General features: G+C 43.7%; 1 protein-coding gene across 1 annotated transcript in view; it reads left to right on the top strand.

Moving 5' to 3' along the window:
• The window catches only part of PGGT1B (protein geranylgeranyltransferase type I subunit beta), a 63,546-nt gene that overhangs the window by 5,750 nt on the left and 32,311 nt on the right, over positions 1-25,485 (top strand). The window contains exons 3-4 of the mRNA XM_082244209.1: positions 23,225-23,292; positions 25,124-25,275. Of these exons, the coding sequence (XP_082100335.1) occupies positions 23,225-23,292; positions 25,124-25,275 (220 nt within the window). The remainder of the gene's footprint in view (positions 1-23,224; positions 23,293-25,123; positions 25,276-25,485) is intronic.

Below are 25,485 nucleotides of genomic sequence, written 5' to 3'. Positions count from 1 at the left end.
ATAATAAAGTGTCAATCAAATTCATAAGGTATACACATATAGATAAATATTATAACGCATAAACAGTCCAAAAAGCTTGTGCAACAGCCTGTGCAAAAGATGTTTGGGAAAAGTGCTTGAACTGGTGCTTGAGAATTGGGAATTCAGTATATAAAACACTCACATGCAATGGCACTAAAACAAGTGCATATCAAAAGCTTGTCTCCATAACTCCTCCAAACTGGCTGGCGGCTTCCTGGTTTCTGGTGAAGACTCCACCCCTATACGCGTTGCGTCATCGGTCAATAGGATGCTAGACTTCCTCAGTAGGGGGCTCCCTACCAGGAAGCCGCCAGCCAGCTCGGAGGAGTTACGGAGACAAGCTTTTGATATGCACTTGTTTTAGTGCCATCGCATGTGAGTTTTATATACTGAATTCCCAATAAACTTTGTTAAACAGTGAGCATTAGATCCTGTGCTTCTTTGTTTTTTATGCCATAACGAAACCATGATGAGAATACTGTTCCAGTATATGGCTATTTCAAGATATGAAGCAGCAGTGATCTATTGAGTATGGAAAAGGAGTTTTTACCCCCACTTTTTTGACCTTGTGGTAACACACAGGTCTAATTTTCAGGTGAGAGGCCAATCGTTTGTGTGGTGGTGGTGGTGGAAGCACACATTCTTATTCTCAAGCACCAGTTCAAGCACTTTTCCCAAGCATCTTTTGCACAGGCTGTTGCACAAGCTTTTTGGACTGTTTATGTGTTATTATATTTATCTATATGTGTATACCTTATGAATTTGATTGACACATTATTATAGTATTGCAATATAAGCACTTTATAGGCACTGTGTCAATTTTAGCACTTTATTTGTACCTCATGGTTGCACAGTTTTATGCACTGAAAATACACAGTCACTTAGTGCACTTTAGCCGGGTCATTACTGGTTATTTAAATGTATTTATTGAGCGATGTACTGTTATTGTTTTAAGATTTGTTATTACTTTGCAGTGGTAAGCCGAGTGGGTATAGCTGCTTATTTTTGCACTTTATATTTATATTATTAGGGAATTATTTGCGCCGATATAATTTATTTTTGCACCTTTTTGTTAAACTTACCTCCTCTGTGCAGTTGGGTTGGCACAGAGCAGCCCGGATCCTCCTCTTCTCGGCTCTCTCTTCTGTGATTCTGGCCCCTCCCTCCTGTTCAGTGCCCCCACCGTAAGCAGCTTGCTATGGGGGCACCCAACCCGATTTACAGCTTCCCGTGTCCATTCAGACATGAAGCTGTGACCTGGCCCCGCCCCCTCTGTTTCCTGATTGGCTAGCTGATTTTTATTGACAGCAGCAGCTAATGGTGCTGTTTCTGTGTCTCAGCTAATCAGGAGGGAGAATCTCAGACGGCTGAGACACTCGTAGACATTGCTGGACAGAGCAGGACCTCAGGTAAGTATTAGGGGGTGCTGGCTGGGGTGGCTGCTGTACACAGAAGACTTTTTATCTTAATGCATAGAATGCATTAAGATAAAAAACCTTGTGACTTTACAACCCCTTTAGGGCCGGCCATAGATGAAAATTTCTTTCCACAGAACCACAGTCTGTGCTGACAGGGGAATCCCTCCTGATTATTGCTAGCGGCTATAACTGCTACAAGCAATAATCAATGTTTTGCCCTATTGTTGTCTGTCCCATGTACATTAACTGCAGGGCAGCGGCCTTCTGCGCTGAATCACGTGCAGAATCACGTATCTGTATTTCTGGGGCGTACACGTGCCCCACCGGCGGCCCGCACCCGCTGTGGTTAGACACAGTGTGAGCCAGTCAGCGGGTCTGGCAGACACGATATCCGGCAGGACCAGCCGATCGTTCGAATCACAGGCAGAACGGCAATCTGCCTGTGTAAACAAGGCGCTGTTCTGTGACAAAGGAAAGCAGTGATCTTGTGTTTCTGCCTTCCCACAGTACAAGCACTCCCCACACAGCTAGGAAGCACTCCCTAGGAACACATTTAACCCTTTGATCGCCCCTGATTTTAACCTCTTCCCTACCAATGTCATTAGTACAGTGACTGTGCATATTTTTTAGCACTGGTCACTGTATCCCCAAAAAGTGTCAAAAGCTGGGTTCACACTTGTGCGATGAGGGAAACCCTGCCATTCGGTGCTGGTTCCCGCATTGTACCTGAATCGCACACTGGTGCACATTGACATCTGCAAACTGCTGGGGGTGTCAATGTAAATTTAATGACACCCCGCAATGTTGCAGTCCGCTAAAAATCACTAATAAAAAAAAAATAACAAATTCCATCTATCCCATCATTTTGTAAACGCTATAACTTTTGCAAAACCAATCAATATACAATTATTTGGATTTTTTTTCATCAAAAATATGTAGCAGAATACATATTGGCCTAAATTGATGAAGAAATTAGATTTTGTTTAAAAAAAAATATATATATATTTTTTATTTTTTTTCAAAATGGTCTTTTTTTTTGTTTTATAGCGCAAAAAATAAAAACCTCGAAGGTGATCAAATACCTCTAAAAGAAAGCTCTGTTTGTGGGGAATCAAAGAAGGACATCAATTTTATTTGGTTTGCAGTGTCGCAGTATTGCAAAAAATAGCCTGGTCATGAAGGAGGGTAAACCTTTGGGGACTGAAGTGGTTAATCACAGCTGCATTGAAGAGTACACAGTAAAGGTTGGCAGCAGGAGCTGTCAAAAAAAAAAAAAAAAAAAGCAGTCTGGCAATGTTTATCAACAGCATTGCTCAGATGGGAATACAGAAAGTTACATTGAAACATTGTAACTTTGTTCATTAACAGATCGAAGTTCATCCCTTTGATCTGAAAATGAAGAGAGTTAAAAGAGAATTATGGGGTTTCCTTCCCCCCCCCCCCCTTTTTACCTACCTAGGTGGATGCAGCATCGTTCCGATGCTGCATCTGTCCCCCAGCGCCTCTGCACTGAGAACCAAGCGATCAAACCCCCCCAATCGCTTTGTGCTGACAGCTCCCTGAGCAGAGAGCTGCTGACTCCCTCTTTATGCCCCCTCCTCGCTCATTGGAGCGCTGGGTCGTGGAGGGGCGGGGAGTGGCCAGCTCAGGCTCTCAGCGGCTCGCTGAGTCTGACCGGGTGTCGGTCCAGGCACCTGGCGGATCCCAACTCCGTGGTCGTGAGGACGCAGTGCCTGGACCGACATCTGTGATATCAGCAGAGAGCAGACTTCAGCCCGCTCTCTGCTGAAAACAGGTCACAGGAGTGCAGAACGAACTACACTCCTGTGAGCCAAAGGGGATGTACAGCCAAATGAGCTTTGACTGTACATCTCCTTTTTAAAGCAACCTTGACAAGTAAAAATTAAATGTTCCCCCTGTTGAACCACTTATTTTAACCCCTTAGTTTACTTTAATCAGCACTAATTAACTCTGTATTCTCCCTCTCCATTCAATTTGTAATTTTCCCAGAAACGTTTTTTTTACTATTTTATTAACGAATAGGTAAACTTTTTTTTTTTTTTTTTTCTCTTTTTGTTTGCTTTGTTCATTAATATAATATTTGTATACCTTTTACATATATTCACACGTAAAACACTAAAAAAAGCGAAAAATTGAAAAAACCTTGATCTGTCCTTGAGGCCTGGTCTCCCAACCCAGGGTCCATGTATGTCTCATCATGCCGCCCAGGGCCGCCATTTTGTTGTAGCCTGTGTGTGTCTATAAACAGTGGACATTTTCTTGTGGTTTGCTATTGGAAATGGCTGTGGCCATGACGGTGGAGCCCTTTGGGCTGTGACTTCGGGGGTGAGAGCCCTCCTCATCCCCTGATGATGACTCTTGGATCATTTTACTTCCTGATCGCTGCACGTGTAGTGCAGATTCCCCTGGTGGCTGCAGGTGCATGTTTTTGTGGGTGGTGAGTCTGGTGGGGTCCTCTCCCTCTCTACTGAGGAACACTTGGTGCTTTGTGCCTGGCAACCAGGTGGTGCTGCCAGCGTGGTGGAGGTTGTCCCTTGGCAGAGTTTTACATTTTTTGTGGGGTCCCTCTTGTGACTCATGGAGTCTTTGGAGCACATTTCCCAGCCTGATCTCCTCTCTGAGGCTGCGGGGTCCTCCGGGTCCCAAACATCCATCCATGCACTGACAGCGGTCCTGAAATCCCAGGTGGAGGTGTCTTGCGGGTGAGGGGCTAGCAAAAAGCGCCCCCGCCTTCCCCTGCCTCATCTGTCTTATCAGATCCTGAATCTGATTCGGCCGCCGCGGACGTGCGTCACCCTGCTGGGTCTGCAACCACGTGCCTGGAATACTCTGATAGTGGGGATGATTCCTCCACGCCTGCGACCGCGCACGAAAAGGTGCTGATGGATGAGCTGATTGTATCTGTGCGTGAGACTCTGAAAATGGAGGACGCAGCTGAAGCTGTGATGGAGGCGCAGATACTCACAAGCCATCCAGAGCGGCACAGGGATTTCCTTTCCCTTCCTATTTTGACAGAATTGTCGCTAGAGAATGGGGGCGACCAAAGCGTCCCCGTGGGGTCCCTAAGCGCTCTACTAGGCATTACCCTTATGAGGAGTCCCTTAAAAAGTGGACTGTGTTGCCGGTGGTGGATCCTCCTGTTTCCAGATTGAACAAGGCAACCATGTTTCCGGTTGAAGAGTCCCTGGCCTTTAAGGATCTGGCTGACCGGAGGGTGGACCTGGTCTGGCAAGCCAAGAACGGGCTTCTTTAGACCCGTGGACAAGGCTCCTTCAGCATGAAGGTGTGCCCTCGGGGGTGGGGGATGTCTTCGCTGGTTTCCGGACCCGTGGACTTCCCAGGTGCAAGACAAGTGGGTCCACAAAGTTGTTCGGTCCGGCTATAAGATGGAGTTTCGCTCTTGTCCCCCGGCAAGGTTCTTTCCTTCCAACTTGCACCTGTCCCCAAACCGCTTACAGGGTGATACAAGACCTGTTCCTTCAAGGGGTGATTGTCCCGGTTCCGACTTCGGTACGTTTTTAGTGTTTTTACTCAAACCTGTTCACAGTCCCGAGGAAGGAAGGCAAAGTGCGTCCAGTTCTGGACCTCAAGGCATTAAACTGCTTTGTGCAGGTGCAGAAGTTAAGAATGGAGTCCATTTGAACGGTGGTGTCATCCCTGCGTCCACTGGAATTCCTTCCCTTTATCGATAGCAAGAATGCCTACCTTCACATTCCAGTATGTGCCAGCCATCAACATTTTCTCCGCTTTGCTGTGGGAGAGGAGCATTATCAGTTTGTGGTGTTACCCTTTGGTCTCGCCTCTGCTCCTGGGGTCTTTACAAAAGTGTTAGCCCGGTGCTAGCCTTGCTTGCTTGAGGGGGTTCCGTTTGCACAGTTCCATATGAGGTCCCTGCAAAGAGAGATTCTGTCTAGATTGAACAAGACTCCCCAGTCTCTGGAAAATCAGATCTGGCTGAGTCGGGGAATGAGGGAGTCCTTGATATGGTGGCTTCGTTCTCCGGCACTTTGGCTGGGAAAATTCTTCCTCCCCTTGTATTGGACAGTGGTCACTATGGATGCCAGCCTGTCCAGCTTGGGAGAAAACTCCAAGCGATTGGACGGATGGTCTTCAGGGTTTTCCAGTGTGTCTGTCAATGAACATCAGAGAAATGAGTTTTACCTTAAGTCAAAAATCCCATTTTTAGTGTTTTAAACAGGACAAATTACAGAATAAAATGCACACTTTATGTGCAGTAACACTATTTATGTTTAAGTTTAACACTGCTCAAAAATAGAAAAAATGCCTTTTTGTTTAGTTTTATTACGTTTAAACGGCTAGGGATTGCAAAAAAAAATAAAAAATTGTTGCTGTGTATTACTCACAAAATAAAGCATTGTTTGTCCTTAAAAAAAAAAAACAATGTATGTATTATGTTATGCTGCGTAATGACAAAATTATCGCCAAATAAATAGGCTCCTAGCAGAAATTTGTAAATTGCTCTGGTCCATAAGGGTTAAACAAGTGTGGGAGCCAAAGTGTATATGCTTATTGTAGCAGAATACATATTGGCCTAAATTAATGAAGACCTTTTTGATTTTTTTTTTTTTTACATTTTGTTTTTTTTTTTTGTTTTGTTTTATATTGGGTATGTTTTTATAGCAGAAAGTAAAAATGTTTTTTTTTTCCCCCAAAATTATTTATAGTGCAAAAAATAATCGCAGTAGTGTCGCACGACCACGCATTTGCCAGTTAATGCAACGCAGTGCTGTATTGCAAAAAGTGGCCTGGTCATTTGGGGGTTAAAGCTTCCGGAGCTGAAGTGGTTACGAAAAAAAAAAGTAAAGTTATTTTTCAAATTGATGGCAGCAACACGTCTCCAAAAAGTTGGGAGAGGGCCATGTTTATCACAGTGTAGCATCCCCTCATCAATTGTATTTGTGTACAGCGTCGCACGACTGCGCAAATGTCAGTTAAAGTAACGCAGTGCCGTATTGCAAAAAAATGGCCTGGTCATTAAGGGGGTAAAAACCTTCTGGTCCAGAAGTGGTTAAACACTGGAAATGTCGTCTGAGAACTGAGGTGACCAGTTGCTAGATTTTTGGGAGAGGAATGTTGTCCCATTCTTGCCTGATGTAGGATTCTAACTGCTCAACAGTCCTGGGTCGTCTTTGTTGTAATTTTCAGTTCAAGATGCGCCAAATATTTTCAATTGGTGAAAGGTCTGGACTGCAGGGAGGCCAGATAAGCACCTGGACTCTTCTACTACGAAGCCATGCTGCTGTCACAGATGCGGTATGTGGTTTAGCATTGTCCTGCTGAAATATGCAAGGCCTTCCTTGAAAAAGACATGGTCTTGCTGCTCTAAGACCTGGATATATCGATAGTTCAGCATTGATGGTGCCTTTCCAGATGTGCGAGCTGCCTATTCCATACTCACCAATGCACCCCCGTACCATCAGAGATGCAGGCTTTGGAATTGAGTACTGATTACCAACCTGTCCTCTTTAGTCCAGAGGACACCGCGACCATGGTTGCCAAAAAGAATGTCATTTGATTTGTCTGACCACAGAACAGTTTTCCAGTTTGCAACAGACCATTTAAAATGATTTTTGGCCCAGAGAAGATGGCGGCGTTTCTGGATCACGTTCAGATATGGCTTCTTCTTGCATGATAGAGCTTTACCTTGCATTCTTGGATGGCACGGCAAACCGTGCGCATTTTTGGAAGTATTCCTGAGCCCCCACGTAGTGATGTCCATCCCAGAATCATTCCTGTTTTCAATGTAGTGCTGTCTAAGGGCTAGGAGATCGTAGGTATTCAAAATTGTACTTTGGCCTTGTTACTTGCAGAGAGATCACCAGATTTGTGTAAATGTTTGATCATCCAATTTACTGTAGATGAGCTATTTAAATCGGAATTCCAGCCTAATCACACACTCACCTGTCCAATGGTCCAGCGATGCGGCCGCCCGAAGCCTCACTCTTCTCCCTCTTTGCTCTGCGGCGCCGGCATCACTGGTGTGGGCACCCGGCTGTGACAGTTTGCAGCTTCACAGCCGGGTACGCACTGCGCATGCGCGAGTTGCGCTACGCGTCGTGATTGGCCGTCAATCTTCTGGGACCTCTGACATGTCCCAGAAGATTGCAGGGAGGGAGGGGGAGAGGAGAACTTACGTTCAGGGCGCCGCGGCGCTCCGAGCGAAAGTGGGAGCGGGTACCTGTCAAAACTAGGTACCCGCTTCCCCCCCCAAAAAAAATGACATGCCAAATGTGGCATGTCAGGGGGTTAGAACTAACTAAAGCGGAAGTTCCACTTTTGGGTGGAACTCCGCTTTAAAGTCTTTTTCAATTTTATTTGAGGAACATTATTCTGAAATTTGTTTGAAAATTTTTAGACGCAGCTTGTCAGATTGGTAAACCTCTGCCCATCTTTACTTCTGAGACACTGACTCTTAGATGCTCTTGTCCTGTTCCGGCTTTTTTGGGATGTGTTGATGCCATCAATTTCAAAATGACATTTTTTTCTTAAAATGGTACATTTTCTCAGTTTTAAATTTTTGATATGTTTTCTTTTTGCCATTGTGAATAAAATATGGGTTTATGGAATTTGCAAATCCTTGCATGCTGTTGTTTTTTTTTTTTATGTAGATTTTACACAGCGTCCCAACTTTTTTGGAATTGGGGTTGTAGTGTGCTGCTGACATCAGTTTGTAAATTATTCAAGACAGATGTGGAATGTGATGATTGAATTTTGAATTGGTTCTTGTGGAGCATTGTGTACACAAACACATCTTAAATGCCTGTATACACGAACCCTAACAAATATGAACAAATACATTATATTTTCCTTTTTAAGCTCATCACATCTCAAATTTTCATCTTTAGTAGTATGTGTTAATTGTAAATACAGTTTAGGGCATTATAGTTTGTATATAAAATGATTTGTTTGGCTTCGTCCATGAATTTGCACTAGGTGGCAGTATCTGTTAAAAGGAAGCTGTTTGTGTATTTCTTATTTAATTCCAGCTGTCTTCCTACTGCCTTTAGGCTGTTGTTTCTCTGCACATATGGATTAAAGAGAGAAAGCAATTCTGCTAAGAATTATTTATTTTATAGGACTAAAAAGTGACCATATGGCAACTCTCAGGAATCAGAACTGAGGAATATCAGATGGGTTTTTAGATTTTCCTTATATGTAATCAGCAAAATATCCAATAATTCTGTAGTACAGTGGTCTTCCTATACAATCCAATTCATTTATATCCAGGGACGTAAGCCTTTGAACTATAGAGTTATTGGTACTACCGCGTTTCCCCGAAAATAAGACCGGGTCTTATACCGTATATACTCGAGTATAAGCCAACTTTTTCAGCACGTTTTTTTTATGCTGGAAAAGCCCCCCTCGGCTTATACTCGAGTGAGGTTCCCACTTACCTGTTCTCCGGTGCAGTGTGCCGCTGCTCGGGAAAGCCCGTACACGTTCGGCTATTCCCAGGCAGATGGCACATCCTTGTTGGCGCCAAGCTGTGCCATTTTTAAATGTGAGACTCCTCCGCAGCCCCTGCATCTCCTCAGGAGATGCAGTGCTGCGGGCATGGTACAGGAGATTCTCTCCACACCCCCCCCCCCCCCCCCAGGCATCCTACCTTCAATGTCCGAAAATATCGGCCGATATCCGATGGTACAGGTACATGGCACAGGAGATTCTCTCCACCCCCCCCCCCCCTTCTGCTGCTCGCCCGGGTCTCCCGTCCCTCCTCAGGAGATGCAGTGCTGCGGGCATGGTACAGGAGATTCTCTCCAACACCCCCCCCCCCCCCCCCCCCAAAGCATCCTACCTTCAATGTCCAAAAATATCGGCCCGATATCAGATGACCAAATTATCGATATCGGTGGTCAAAAAACGATATCGGTCGATCAATAGTTAGAACCCCTGTCAGATTTTTTTTTTTACCATCTGTGTTCCATTGTGGAGATTTCCCTTCACTTCCTATCCCATAGCAAAACAGGAAGTGAGAGGAAATCCATGCAAATTAAGGGAATTTCTTGGGGTCAGGTCACCAGAACTATTCCCCACTGGAAGATTTCCTCTCTATTAAAATTTCTGGGGACAACGCAAAATTTTTGCTTTCACTTTCAATGATAATAGTTAAACATGACAAATAAGAGAGGGTGAATCTCCCTAACGGGGGCACAGACCGTATTAAAAACTGACAAGCATTCTAATCTCTCTCCACTCTATTCAAAACTATAAAAAAAAAAAGTTTTGCCTTTATTTATACTTTAAAGGTGTAAATGAAGTCTAAGGCTCCGTTCACATGTAGGCGTTTTGGGGCGTTTTTGGGGAGTTTTTCTGCTCTAGGATCAGCTCTCAAAACACCCAACAAGACAAATCCTATTCATTTCAATGGCCCCTGTTCACATCTGAGCATTTTGACGCTGCAAGCAAAACGCCCAACGCTCAAAAAAGTACATGATCTTCTTTTTGGGCAGATTACAGGCGTTTTCCATTGGTTTCTATTCAATCTAAAAACGCCTGCACAAAAATCGCGGTAAAGTCGCGGTAAAAACCGCGCGAAAACGCTACGCTCAGGTGTGAATGAAGCCTAAAGTCCTGCTGTGATCCTGCTAAAAGATTTCTGAAAGGCCGTCTCAATCTAGCAGAGGGAATCTTATAACTTACACAGCGTAGACAGTTTGAGGATTGCATTAGCAGTTTGTTGAATTAATTTTACTTGTTACCTGAAATTGCTCTTGAAAGCAATGTGTGTCAGGGCTGAATTAGAGATTAGAGGTTTAAATGTGGATCTTAAATTCTTTTGATAACCTAAATATAATTCCATCCAGTACTGCTGCTGGCATAATGTACTGTAGTGAATTCTGATGAGGCTGCAGAACGTAGCCGCTCTGAGAAAATGAATAGGTGAGCACAGAAAGAGCTGACTCCACACTCAAACCCATGTCTGCAGATGACCAATATCTGGAAGGCATATTGTGCAAGGGACTGCAGACTCTACAATCTGACTCAGCACAAAAGAATGACAGGACTCCACTCCTGTGTCAGGTGCCTTTTGGTTTGCAGAGTAATGGGACTATCCATAGACATGCTTCACAGTGGGTTTTACTGACACTTCTAGTTTGAATATGATCTATATGCTGATCACAAATGCTATTGTGGGTGCATTTTATTTTATTTTTTAAAACCACTTAAGCCCCGGAAGATTTTACCCCCTTCCTGACCAGGGCTTTTTTTGCGATTCGGCACTGAGTGACTTTAACGGACAATTGCGCGGTCGTGCGACGCTGTACCTAAACAAATTTGACGTCCTTTTTTTCCCACAAACAGAGCTTTCTTTTGGTGGTATTTGATCACCTGTGCGATTTTTACTTTTTGCGCTATAAACAAAAAAAGAGCGTAAATTTTGCAAAAATAACAATATTTTTCAAATTTTTTTTATATGAAATTCCCCAAAAAAAAAAAATGTAAAAATCAAAATGTTTTAACATTTTTGGCCAATTTGTTTTCTGCTACATATGTTTGGTAAAAAAAATCGCAAAAAGCATATTTTGATTGGTTTGCGCAAAATTTATTGGGTTTACTAACTAAGGGAAAGATTTCTGTCATTTTTGGTGTTTTTTTTTTTTTGTTTTTGTTTTTTAACGAGTAATGGCGGCGATCTGCAAATTTATTTATTTATTTTTTTTGCGGTACTGCGACATTGCGGCGGACAGATCGGACCCTTGACTGACATTTTTGACACTTTTGGGGTTACCAGTGACATTACTGCAGTAATCAGTGCTATACATATGCACTGTTACTGCAAAATGACACTGGCAGGGAAGGGGTTAACTTTATTGGGGAAGGAGGAGTTAAGTGTGTCCCTAGGGGAGTGCTTCTTACTGTGATTGGTCATGGCTACTGGTGTAGGAACAGTGATCAACGGTCCTACATAGTAGAACCGTTTGATCACCATTCCTACACAGGGGAGAATGACAGGCGGCTTGTTTACATCAGCCGCCTGCCTTTCTCCCTTCACGGCGGACGATCGCGAGTGACCGGCGGACATCGGGTCCGCCGGTCACACGCACAGACTTCCCAGGGAACGAGCCGGGGCAGGCGTGCGCATGCTTGCTCGCTATTGGCTCACAAGCTAGTGACGCACCGGTACGTCATTTTGCCTGGCCAGGGCTGACCGCCGCAGTATATGTACTTGCGGCGGTCGGCAACCGGTTAACCAGATTATCTTGCTACAATTAACCACTTGCAGACCAGCCACCGTACATATACTGCAGCAGGTTCCCGCGAAACGCGGTACCCATATGTCGCTTTGAGAGCACTCATGGTGGCGCATGCATGCCCATTCGCCAGAGAGGAAACTGACCTGCGGGTCCAGCGGCTGCGATTGCCGCCAAGCACCCGTGATTGCTCTCCGTGGAGACAGAACGGCTGTTCTGTCAGCAATGAACACAGGGCTCCTGTGTTACTATTTAGGAACACAGGTCCTTGTGTTCATTCCACAAGTCCACCCCCATACAGTTAGAAAGCACCCCCTAGGGACACGTTTAACCCTTTGATCGCCCTTGGTGTTAACCCCTTCCCTGCCAGTGTCATTAGTACAGTAACAGCGCATATGTTTAGCACTGATTACTGTAGTAATGTTACTGGTCCCCTCAAAAGTGTCAGTTAGGGGTCCGATCTTTCCGCCGCAATGTTGCAGTACCGCTAAAAATTGCTTAATTGCCGCCATTACTAGTAAAAAAAAAAAAAAAAGACAAATCTTTCCCCTAGTTTGTAGTTGTGATAACTTTTGCGCAAATCAATCAATATACTCTTATTGGGATTTTTATTTACCAAAAATATGTAGCAGAATACAAATTGGCCTAAAATTATGAAAACAATTAGATTTTTTTATTTTTTTATCGGGAATGTTATATAGCAGAAAGTGAAATCAGTTTTATTTGGGTACAGCGTGGCACGACCGCGCAATTGTTTAGGTAACGCGGTGCTGAATCACAAAAATGGCCTGGTCATTAAGAGTGAAAACCTTCCGGTCCAGAAGAGGTTACGCTGGCCATACACATTTAGGCCCCTTTCATTACCTGTCCGTTCCGTTCCGCAGGTGACAGCTCCGTCTCCGCTCCCCGCTGTTCTCTATAGGGGAATCGGGTGGGAACTCATCCAGAAAATGGGGTTTCCATCCGTCCGGATTTGACGGACATGTCTCCGCTGACATCCGTAGAGATGCATGGGGCATCAGTTCAGATCCGCCTGAAAGACTGACAGGCGGATCTGAACGGTCCGCATGTGTGAAAGGGGCCATAGAATTTCAGCCGAAACCTGTCGTTTTCGGAAAGATCGTTCAACATTCGTGCTGTTAGTGCGACCTAACTTTACCAACAATTTCGACCGTGGGTCTGGCTAATGTCCATGGGTGCAAAGCAAAAACTTTTTTTACCGTAATTTGTAATCGAAACTAAAAGAATATTCTGTCTTGTATAATTAATTATGTTTTTTTTTTTTTTTGTTTTTTTTGTTACCCGACGATCACTATGATCATGGAAACGAGTTTATTGTATCAGTTAGTGGACAATTCAATTCGCTTTCAACCGACAAATAATCGTTTAGTCTGCAAACGGCCGAAATTCTATACGTGTATGGCCAGCTTTATGACTCGTACACACGATCTGATAATCGTAAGAAAAAAATTGTTTTTGAATTGATCGCACAATAATCTGATCGTTAGTGCACAGCTTTCGACAGCCGATCATGACAGTTCGTCCCAACAATGTACCGAAGGGACAAACATGAAAACTTTTCTCGTAGGATAGCCTAGCGAATGACCATCTTTTAATCAGTACAGTATGCGTTCGCTAAAAACCGATAGACCAAGACCACGCATGATGCTAATGCCTCGTACACATGATCAGATAATGACCCGTATATGACATCACTTCCGATGCATAGCTACGTAAACAGTAAGCTTTTCCAGAATCGTACAAAAAAAAAATCATATGTTTAGTATGCATTTTTGAATTCGATATTCGTATCAGGCAACAAAATGTGAACGATAAGTCGTCTGATTATCTGATTGTGTGTACGAGGCATTAGGGGTGCTCCGAAACTTCGGCTACCAAAATTTCATTCACCGAAACAGATCGGCCGAAAATGGTGTTATTGGCATTTTGCCGATAAGAGAAAATGTGCAGATAATGGATCTGAAAATGCACACGAATGCGCAGCGATTTTTTTTGCAGGAACTTTACGCCAAATTTGTGTCGCTTTTGCTGCAATTTTACCACGCTTATGGTTTGTTTTTCATAGGTCATGTGACTCAAAAACATAACACAGGTGCGTATTGATGCATTCCTGCTGTGTTTTCAATGAATTTCAGCAGGGAGATGTGTGTTTTTTGTGCATTTTTTAAAAAAAAAATTAACTGACAAAATGCAGCAAGCAAGATTTTTAACACCAAAATGAAAGAGGAACAACCTGTGTGAAGACATACAGTGCATCTGGAAAGTATTCAGTGCTTCACTTTTTCCTCATTTTGTTATGTTACAGCCTTATTCCAAAATGAATTAAATTCATTATTTTTCTCAAAATTCTACAAACCACAGCCCGTAATGACCATGTGAAAGAAGTTTGTTTGAAATCTTTGCAAATTTTTTAAAAATAAAAAACAAAATCACATGTACATAATAATTATTTACAGCCTTGGCTCAATACATTGTTGAAGCACCTTTGGCACCAATTGCAGCCTCTAGTCTTTTTGAGTATGATGCTACAAGCTTGGCACACCTATTTTTGGGCAGCTTTTCCCATTCTTCTTTGCACAACCTCTCAAGCTCCATCAGGTTGGATCGGGAGCGTTGGTGCACAGCCATTTTTTTTTTTTTTTTTAGATCTCTCCAGAGATGTTTAAGTGGGTTCAAGTCTGGGCTCTGGCTATGTCACTAAAGGACATTCACAGAGTTGTCCTGTAGCCACTTCTTTGGTATCTTGGCTGTGTGCTTAGGGTCGTTGTCCTGTTAGAAGATGAACCTTCACCCCAGTCTGAGGTCCAGAGCGCTCTGGAGCATGTTTTCATCAAGGATGTCCCTGTACATTGTTGCATTCATCTTTCCCTCAATCCTGACTACTCTCCCAGTTCCTGCCACTGAAAAACATCCCCACAGCATGATGCTGCCGCCACAGGCTTCGATGTAGGGATGGTATTGGCTAGGTGATGAGCGGTGCCTGGTTTCCTTCAGACATGGCGCTTGCCATTCAGGTCAAAGAGTTCAATCTTTGTTTCCATTAGACCCCAGAGAATTTTGTTTCTCATGGTCTGAGAGTCCTTCAGGTGCCTTTTGGCAAACTCCAGGCAGGCTGTCATGTGCCTTTTACTGAGGAAAGGGCTAAAGGGCTTCTGTCTGGCCACTTTACCATACAGACCTGATTGGTGGAGTGCTGCACAGATGGTTGTCCTTCTTGAAGGTTCTCTCTCCACAGAGAAATCCTGGGGCTCTGCCAGATTGACCATCAGGTTCTTGGTCCCCTCTGTGACTAAGGCCCATCTCCCCCGATCGCTCAGTCTGGCCGGGAAGCCTGCTCTACAAAGAGTCCTGGTGGTTCCAAACTTCTTCCATTTATGGATGGTGGAGGCCACTGTGCTCATTGGGACCTTCAATACTGCAGAAATTTTTCTGTGCCCTTCCCCAAGATCTGTGCCTCGATACAATTCTGTCTCAGAGGTCTTCAGACGATTCCTCTGACTTCATGGCATGCTTTGTGCTCTGACAAGCACTGTTAACTGTGGGACCTTTATATAGACAAGAGTGTGCCTTTTCAAATCATGTCCAATTAACTGTGTTTACCGCAGGTGGACTCTAAATTGTAGAAACATCTCAAGGATCATCAGTGGATACAGGATGCACCTGAGCTCAATTTTGAGTGTCATGGCAAAGGCTGTGAATACTTATGTACATGTGATTTTTTTGGGGTATTGTTTGTAGAATTTTGAAGAAAATAATTAAATCCATTGTGGAATAAGGCTGTAACATATATAGCAATGTGGTGAAAGTGAAGCGCTGTGAATACTTTCCGGGTGCACTGTACATATTTCTTGAGCTTTTCTTCTGCTAAAGGTGCCAGTAATGGCTGACAATAAATTCATATTCATTTAAATTCATAATAATAATTAAAAAGTTTAATATAATACAATTATTTATAAAAATATAGGTGCACTAGATGGGCAACAACGAGACAACCTCCAATAGGGCTGCGCATCTTCACTGGTCTCACAATTCGATTTGATTACGATTATCATGTGAACAATTCACAATGCATCACGATTACTGTCCATGCCCAGCCCACTGTCCAATGGTTTTCAAAACTTTATATAAAAAAAAAAAAAAAAAAACAATCGTGCAGTCAAAAATTAAAGACTCATTTTTATTTTCCTCTGCTCTTAAAGGACACTTCCCTGGACCCTGGCCGTGGCCTGCATACATATAGGAAAATCTGAACAATGTACAGACATGTACATTATTTACATTATATAGCCCCCCCATTGACATAACACAGCCCCCCCATTGACATAGCACAGCCCGCCCCCCCATTGACATAACACAGCCCCCCCCCCCATTGACCTAACACAGCCAATTTACATTATATAGCGCCCCCCCCCTGCACTCCCAGGACAGCCCTGTGGGCTGCCAGTGCACTCTAAAGTTAAAACAAATTAGTGTCAGTGCAGTCGCCCACCATTGGGGATTGCATGCGCAGGCTGGAAGAGATTAATAAGATGGAGGATCTGACCCTTACAGCACTACACAAACATGACAAATACAAGAAGATATGGGGCTATTGGAATGTGTTCGTTCTCTCTGACAGGGGGAAATCCCTGATGTGTTCTTGAGCCCGAGCGCCTCCGTGCTTCGGGGGGCCTTCCTGCCCAGCATGGAACGGTATCTCTCTCCCCCTACCCCTTCCTGCCTTCCCTACCCTGCCTTCCCTTCTTCCTCTTCTCTTTTCTCTCGATCCTTTAGTAGCCACAATTACCGTTAAACTGTGAGATACCTGACGAGGCCGTTTATATTGCCATAATATATCGCTAATATTTTGCTGTATGTGTGAGAACTTCCTAGTGACCTGGGTACGACTCGATAGCTCAAGGACTCATGATACGTTTATCATCGTATAGATGAAGTATCTGATAATGGTGCTTCTAATTGACGTCCAATGTTAACATTATATTTCCACGAGGATTTTGTTTCTCCTATGTTTCTACTTTTATCTCTTTGGATGCCTCTGTACATTGAGAGCTCATTCACATTAGCGCGACTTGTCAGCCTGCCAAGTCGCGCTCGGTCGCGGTCCATTGATTAGCACAGGACCCGTTCTAATAGGAGCGACACAAGTCGCTCCGACTTAGAAAAAGGGTCCTGTACTACTTTGGGCCGACCTGGAGGCGACTTGCATAGACTTCCATTATGTGAAGTCTCTGCAAGTCGCGGTGCACGCGACTTCACAAGTGGCCCCCCACAAAGTCGTGTCGCGCTAGTCTGAATGGGCTCTTACTGTTTTGTTTACCCTTCATTGTTATCATCCTTTGTTCTTTTCCAAAATAAAATATTTGAAAAAAAAAAAAAGTGTCTGTCTTTCAGGCTACAAACCAACAAAATATGATTAATTTAAAGGGAGGTGGTTCTTTTCTACACCCACTGCATGTAGTTGGAAATCAAAAGTAAATAAAAAGAATGAGCAGAGGAGTGGCCTCAAAACATGCAGGGAATATTGGAAAGTTTTGAAAGAGCTAGCAGCTTTTACAAAATGAAGATTATATCTGATTGTCAAAAATATATAGCTTTTTTTTTTTTTTTTTCCTTGCAATTTCAGTGATACCACACATACCCAAAAGCCTCACCGATCTTTCAATGGTCAGTTCAAATCTAAAAGCTATTTCGGGAGTTCCTAAATTGTATTTTCCAAAGACTAATTTTGTTAGTACTCAAACTATATTAACTAAGGTGGGAAAATAAAAACTTTAAATATTTTGTAAGCTTCATTTTATGGTTATTTGCTTTAGCTGGTCATATGCAAACAAGGTTATGAAAATAGCTTGTAGGTTGCGTGTATGTGAATGTTTGTTGTGGTGTCTGTTTTTTTCTTTTTTTGCCTCTTGGTAACGAAGTGGTAGTAAAATAGTCACTAGAGAGCAACTTGGATAGAGGAGTAAATGCAGCATGATTTCACGTGCATTCAGCCTGCATTGGAAATGTAACCTGGGAACATTAATTTCAAATATTGGTGTTCATTTTCTTCTCTTGCATCCATGTTGGCTATTACTTAGGGAAGTAGATTTGAGGAGAGAGCAGAATTTGTTTTTCTATTCGTTATCCTGGGTTGAATGTCATCCAATCCTAAAGACCGAGGACATTATGTGTGTTGGGGGCACCACCGTGGTACCCTTCACTCAAAAATGTAAGGCTCTATTCCAGCCTTTCTCAACCAGGGTTCCTCCAGAAGTTGCCATGGGCTCCTCGAGCAATGGGCACTTTCTGCCTCTCAGATAAGTAACCACTGACCCCAATGATCTTTTTAGCTATCTGTAAGAGGGGTTATTCTCAATGACCACCAATGTAAGGAGCATTCTTCCCAGTAACCATCATGCCAAAAAGTAATTAGCAGGGGTTCCACGATCCTGGAAAGTCGTTTCAAGTGTTCCTCCATGTTAAAAAGGTTCAGAGAGGCTGCTCTATTCACACCTGATCTTGGGCGGATTTGCCACGATTCTGCCTGGGATTTTCAAATCGCTGCAAAAGAAGGCGCATTTGCGATGCCAGTACTTCTTAATGGCACCCCAATTGCGTCGTGATTGCCACACGGTAAATCACGCAGCAATCGCAATGCACGCCGCTTGTCACTCAAAAAGGAACATGAGCTACTTTTGGATGACCGTGTCACATGTTGGTATTTTACTGTGCAATAATTGTGGCAAAATCCCAGCGTAATTTGGTTGTCATTTAGAAGTAAAAGCATCACAAGCGCGTTCCTCGTTTAGCAGCGATTTGAAATTGTGGGCCCAATCGGATGATTCCACCTGCGATCAGGTGTGAATGGAGCCTAAGTGATGCAGACAGGGGTTTCTAATGTTATCCTATCAATGCCTCTCTCGGTTTTAATTGGGACCAGCCACTGCTGGGAGAAGACCGACTGACCTAGAAAAGATGGGGAAGGGAGATCCAATGGGGTTTAGGCTACTTATTTGGATGTAAAATTACTACAAAATATATATATATATATATATATATATATATATATATATATATATATATATATATATATATATATATATATATATATATATATATATATATATATATATATATATATATATTACAGTATCTCACAAAAGTGAGTACACCCCTCACATTTTTGTTAATATTTTATTATATCTTTTCATGTGTGACAACACTGAAGAAATGACACTTTGCTACAATGTAAAGTAGTGAGTGTACAACTTGTATAAGTGTGAATTTGCTGTCCCCTCAAAAAACCTAAATTCGCAGCCATTAATGTCTAAACTGCTGGCAACAAAAGTGCATACACTCCTAAGTGAAAATGTCAAAATTTGGCTTAAAGTGTCAATATTTTGTGTGGCCACTATTGTTTTTCCAGCACTGCCTTAACTCTCTTGGGCATGGAGTTCACCAGAGCTTTACAGGTTGTCACTGGAGTCCTCTTCCACTGCTGGTGGGCGTTAGAGACCTTGTTTTCCTCCACCTCCTGTTTGAGAATGGCCCACAGATGCTCAATAGGGTTAAGGTCTGCAAACATGCTTGGCCAGACCTTTACCCTCAGCTTCTTTAGCCAAGCAGTGGTTATGGAGGTGTGTTGGGGGTCATTATCAAGTTGGAATACTGCCCTGTGGCCCAGTCTCCGAAGATAGGGGATCATGCTCTGCTTCAGTATGTCACAGTACATGTTGGCATTCATGGCTCCCTCAATGAACTGTAGCACCCCAGTGCCAGCAGCACTCATGCAGCCCCAGACCATGACACTCCCACCACCATGCTTAACTGTAGGCAAGACACACTTGTCTTTGTACTCCTTACCTGGTTGCTGCCACACATGTTTTACATCATCTTAACCAAACAAGTTCATCTTGGTCTCATCAGACCACAGGACATGGTTCTAGTAAACCATGTCCTTAGTCCGCTTGTCTTCAGCGGGCTTTCTTGTGCATCATCTTGTAGAGGCTTCCTTCTGGGACGATAGCCATGCAGACCAATATGATGCAGTGTGCGGCGAATGGTCTGAGCACTGACAGGCTGAGTCCTCACCCCTTCTTCAACCTCTTCAGCAATGCGGGCAGCACTTATACGTCTATTTCCCAAGGACAACCTCTGGATTTGACGCTGAGCACGTGCACTGAACTTCTTTGGTTGACCATGGTGAGGCCTGTTCCGAGTGGAACCTGTCCAGTTAAACCGCTGTATGGTCTTGGCCGCCATGCTGCAGCTCAGTTTCAGGGTCTTGGCAATCTTCTTATAGCCTAGGCAATCTTTATGTAGAGCAACAATTCTTTTTTTTTTTTCAGATCCTCAGAGAGTTCTTTTCCATGAGGTGCCATGTTGAGCTTCCAGTGACCAGTATGAGAGAGTGAGAGCAATAATACCAAATTTAACACACCTGCTCCCCATTCACACCTGAGACCTTGTAACACTAATGCAGGAGTTGACAAATGTTGCTTTAAATCTAGGAGCCAGTTAAAAAAATTAGGAGCCAGCTTATTTTTTGAGCCCTGTCATAGGGGGTGATCCCACACTTACTGGGAGTAGAGCTGCACGATAAATCGTTAAAAAATCGCGATCTCACAGCTGTAAAAAAAAAAAGACCCCCTGCAAATTAAGGCTGCTAGATAACTATAAACAAAATGCTTTACAATGTATCTTTTCGTTCTTTAGATCAAAGGAATGAACTTCCATCTGTAAGGGAGGGCAGTTTAACCTCTTAAAGACTTAGCCTTTTTCTGAAAATTGCTGCTTACAAGTTTAAAATCCATGTTTTGTGCTAGAAAATTACCTGGGACCCCCAAACAAAATATATATATATATATTTTGGCAGAGACCCTAAAGAATAAAATAGCGATCGTTGCAATCTTTTTTGTCACACTGTATTTACGCAGAAGTCTTTCAAACGCATTTTTTTTTTGTGAAAAAATACACTTTAACCACTTAAGCCCCGGAAGATTTTACCCCCTTCCTGACCAGGGGGTATTTTGTGATTCGGCACTGCGTGACTTTAACGGACAATTGCGCGGTCGTGCGACGCTGTACCTAAACGAATTTGACGTTAATAAACAAAAAAAGAGCGTCAATTTTGCAAAAATAACAATATTTTTCACATTTTTTTATATGAAATTCCCCCCAAAAAAAAAGTAAAAATCAAAATTTTCGGCCAATTTGTTTTATGCTACATATGTTTGGTAAAAAAAATCGCAAAAAGCGTATTTTGATTGGTTTGCGCAAAAGTTATCGCGTTTACTAACAAAGGGAAAGATTTTTGTCATTTTTGTTGTTTTTTTTTTTTAACGCGTAATGGCGGCGATCTGCGATTTTTTTTTTTTTTTTTTTTTTTTTTTTTTTTTTTGCGGTACTGCGACATTGGGGCGGACAGATCGGACCCTTGACTGACATTTGTGACACTTTTGGGGTTACCAGTGACATTTCTACAGTAATCAGTGCTATACATATGCACTGTTACTGTAAAAATACACTGGTTGTGAAAGGGTTAACTTTATTTGGGAGGGAGGGGCTGTGTGTATCCCTAGGGGCGTGCTTTCTACTGTGATTGGCTGTGGCTTGAGCTGTAAGGACACTGATCAACGGATCTACATACTAGATCCATTTTATCAGTGTCTTTACAGCGAGGAGAATGACAGGCAGCTTGTTTACACAAGCTGCCTGACATTCTCCCTCTCCCCCGCCGATCGCTGAGTGACCGGCGGACATCGGGTCCGCTGGTCACACGCGCGGGGGGGTCCGTGACCACGCGGGAGCGGGAGCGCGCCTCCGGGGGCGCGCGCTCGCTCCCTAGACCCTCACAAGCTAGTGACGTAGCCCTACGTCACTTTGCCTGTGAGGGGCTGACTGCCGATGTAGATCGGCGTTAGGCAGTCGGCAAGTGGTTAATGAACTTGTTATGCCGAGAATCGTGATCTTTATTATAAGCAAAAAAAAATTGTGATTCTCATTTTAGCCAGAATCATGCAGCTCTAATAAGGGGCTTTGCTGATCCCCGCGCTCACCATGGGGGCTTTGCTGATCCCCGCGCTCACCATGGGGGTTTTGCTGATCCCCGCGCTCACCATGGGGGTTTTGCTGATCCCCGCGCTCACCATGGGGGTTTTGCTGATCCCCGCGCTCACCATGGGGGTTTTGCTGATCCCCGCGCTCACCATGGGGGTTTTGCTGATCCCCGCGCTCACCATGGGGGTTTTGCTGATCCCCGCGCTCACCATGGGGGTTTTGCTGATCCCCGCGCTCACCATGGGGGTTTTGCTGATCCCCGCGCTCACCATGGGGGTTTTGCTGATCCCCCGCGCTCACCATGGGGGTTTTGCTGATCCCCGCGCTCACCATGGGGATTTTGCTGATCCCCGCGCTCACCATGGGGGTTTTGCTGATCCCCGCGCTCACCATGGGGGTTTTGCTGATCCCCGCGCTCACCATGGGGGTTTTGCTGATCCCCGCGCTCACCATGGGGGTTTTGCTGATCCCCGAGCCCTGCACTGACAAGTCACATGACACCGGGGAGGGAAAATGGCTAATTGGGCTCAATTTGGACATTCTCACTTAGGGGTGTTCTCACTTTTTGTTGCCAGCAGTTTAGATAGTAATGGCTGTGTGAGTTATTTTGAGGGAACAGCAAATGTACACTGTTATACAAGCTGTACACTCACTACCTTACATTGTAGCAAAGTGTAATTTCTTCAGTGTTGTCACATGAAAAGATATAATAAAATATTTACAAAAATGTGAGCGGTGTACTCACTTTTGTGAGATACTATGTGTGTGTGTGTGTGTGTGTGTGTGTGTGTGTGTGTGTGTGTGTGTGTGTGTGTATGTATGTATATATGTGTAAAAATTATTTTTTTTTTTTTTCTTTTAGAATTCTTTTGAGAATCTGCTGAATGTATTGCATAGGAGTGTCTGTATATTCATTAGAATATATGTGTCAGTGTATCCTGGTGTTTGTGTTAGTACGGCGATCTGTTTTTTTCTTTTCTTTTTGTACAGCCTGCTGGGTTGAATGGAAAAAAAAAACCCAGCTAAACACCTATCCTGACTAACCTATGTAAGAAAGATGTATATACTTAACTATTTTCAGGCCACTCTGGCCTCCTTATGGAATCCTCTGTGTCAGCCAGCAGTGGCTGCAGAAGAGAGGGCACTCAAATGGCTGGTAAAGCCTGGAGCTGTGACGTCCCCCTTTTGGCTCATGACCGCTTTCCTATGGTCCATCCGTTGTTGCCGCTCCCTCCTCTCCCCTTTAGCAGCCACCGCTGACTGACACAGCGGAGCCGGAACATATAGCCAGACCTGAGCAACCTGAAAATGGGTAAGTATATCGATCTACCTTGCACAGGTTAGTCATGATGGGTGTTAAGAGATAAGGGACTAGTTACATTTAGCCTGGAATCCTACCATAATGTTTAGTTTGGTGATTCGCTTCTAGCCTGACTTGTTTTTATTTCCTGTACACATTACAAATGAACAATTCTTGTTTCATTGCAGAATCCAATTTAAGTCAATGTGGATTTCGAGGCTCATCCTGTTTGGGATTACCTTTTAACCCATCAAAGGTATATTTCATTGTACATTTTGTATGTTTGATGTAAGCAAAGCAGAAAGTTTAGGAGTCATAACAAAAAATGGTCTAACGCAAAAAAAAAAAAAAAAATGACATTACTCCCGAAGTCTTGGAACACAATATCAGTGTAGATGAGTGGTGGTAGCAACCCTGAAATGTCCATCTCCTGTAAAATGACAACATAGCTCATAAGCACCTATATCAGTTACAAGATCTCTGGTTCATTTTTATATAATTATTGGTTACTTCAGAGTAGGTAGAGATAGCTAGCTTTAGTCCCAGGTTAACACATATGCGGTCAGACATCGCATTTGATTTGCAGCGCACTGCTCTGCAAATCACATATGTGATGTCTGTGCATTGCAAATTCAGCCATACAGATTGTATGCCTGAATTTGTATCACATTCGGACCAATCACGCACATGACCCTTTTTTGGTCTGCGCCAGAATCGGATCGCATGCGTGTTCATTAGGATCAGATAAGGATCAAACAGAAGCTTAGTCTGTAAAACAAGCTAAAGGTCAGTAACGAGTAGTTACAGGTTGGGAACCAGCAGAAACATAGTCTAGGAACAAGCCAAGGGTTGATAACGAGTGGTAGCACAATATAGACAGCAGCAGGAAGACTATAGCGAGATGCTGGCTGGAGAGAGCACAATATTCTCACAAACAGGAAGTGCAGAAACATGGCCTAAGGCTCCATTTACCCTGACTTTATCATGTGACTTGGTGCAACTTTGGATGAGTGCGACTTGTGCAAAAATGAAACGAATGCTAACGAATTCCTAATTTTCAGAAGCTCAGAAATTGAATTGGTTGAAAATTAATCAACCAATTCTAATTCTGGTTGTTAAGGAGCGGGCCAGGAAGCCGGCCACCATGTCCTTAACAACGGATGACTCCTCAGCTGTCATTGAGTTTCCCCACTCATAGCTAAATGTAAAAAAAGAATGCCAGCAGTTAAAAAAAAAAAGGAAAAAAAAACGTGTGGGACACCCCCCTAACATTCATACCAGACCCTTATCCGAGCAGGCAGTTCGGTAGGTTAGGAAAGGGAGGGGGACGAGCCAGCGCCCCCACCCTAAAGCACCATGCCCCCATGTTGATGGGGACAATGGCCTCTTGCCTACAACCCCTACCCTTGTCTCCATCAACATGGGGGGGGGGGGGGGCTCACTGACCTTTCCTGACCTGGCTGTATGCTCGATAAGGGTCTGGTATGGAAGTGGTGGAGGACCCCACACCTTTTTTTTTTTTTTTGTTTGCTTTCCTGCGTGGGGTTTCACCTTAAATTTCATATCGGACCCGCACATTCTTTTTCTTACATTCAGCTGTCAGTGGGGAAATACACAGCAGAGGTCCCAGGTCTATGGACCTCAAGTCACATGAAAGTTGGACCAAAGTAGTGCAGGAACTACTTTAAAGTCTCTGTGTCACACAGATATGGATGGTACTTATAGGGAAACATGGAGTGTGACTTTGTGTGAAAGAAGCCTTAAAAAGGAAGTTCAAGGGAGGAGCAAAGATTTCAAGGTTCAGCAGAAGTCAAGGCACAAGGCGGGGTGGTCCAATGGATCAGACAGGGTGCTGTCCAGCATCTCAGGTAGCTCATCTAGAAGAGTCGTTAGCATACTCAGGAGATGTCCCAGGTTCAAGTCCAGGCCCTGATACACGCTGCCATAGACTTTGACAGGCTCCGGGCAGCTGGGCTAGATGGTGCACCTGTCTCTCCTGGATGCACTAAATGCCAGAATGCTCAGAAGATGGACACTTTTTTGTGCACAGGGCCTTACTGTTTACTATTTTGTATTTCTTTTCTCAGGGCCATGGAATCTATCATCCTTATGACAGCGGACACATAGCAATGACCTACACAGCTCTATGTAGCTTGCTGATACTAGGAGATGACTTGAGCCTGGTGAATAAAGAAGCATGCCTTGCAGGTCTGCGGGCCCTTCAGCTTCCAGATGGAAGGTATGCTATTTTTATTTTTTGGCCTTCATTGAACTCCGTTAAAATGGACCTAGAGTCACGTGTTAGCCTAAAGCTATTTTTAAGGTCCCTGATCTATTGACCCAATTTTAGAAAATGCTTGTTTGCATTAGGACCTCCTGCATTGCAAGAGTTACCTGCTCATTATGAAAAATGGATATGGTGCAGCGCTAACAATATTAGATCCACAGT

This window comes from Pelophylax lessonae, assembly GCF_965119305.1.
Source record: "Pelophylax lessonae genome assembly, chromosome: 1".
Taxonomy (NCBI): Eukaryota; Metazoa; Chordata; class Amphibia; order Anura; family Ranidae; genus Pelophylax; species Pelophylax lessonae.
The sequence above is the reverse complement of the archived record's forward strand: the minus strand, read 5'-3'. Positions and strand labels throughout refer to the sequence as shown.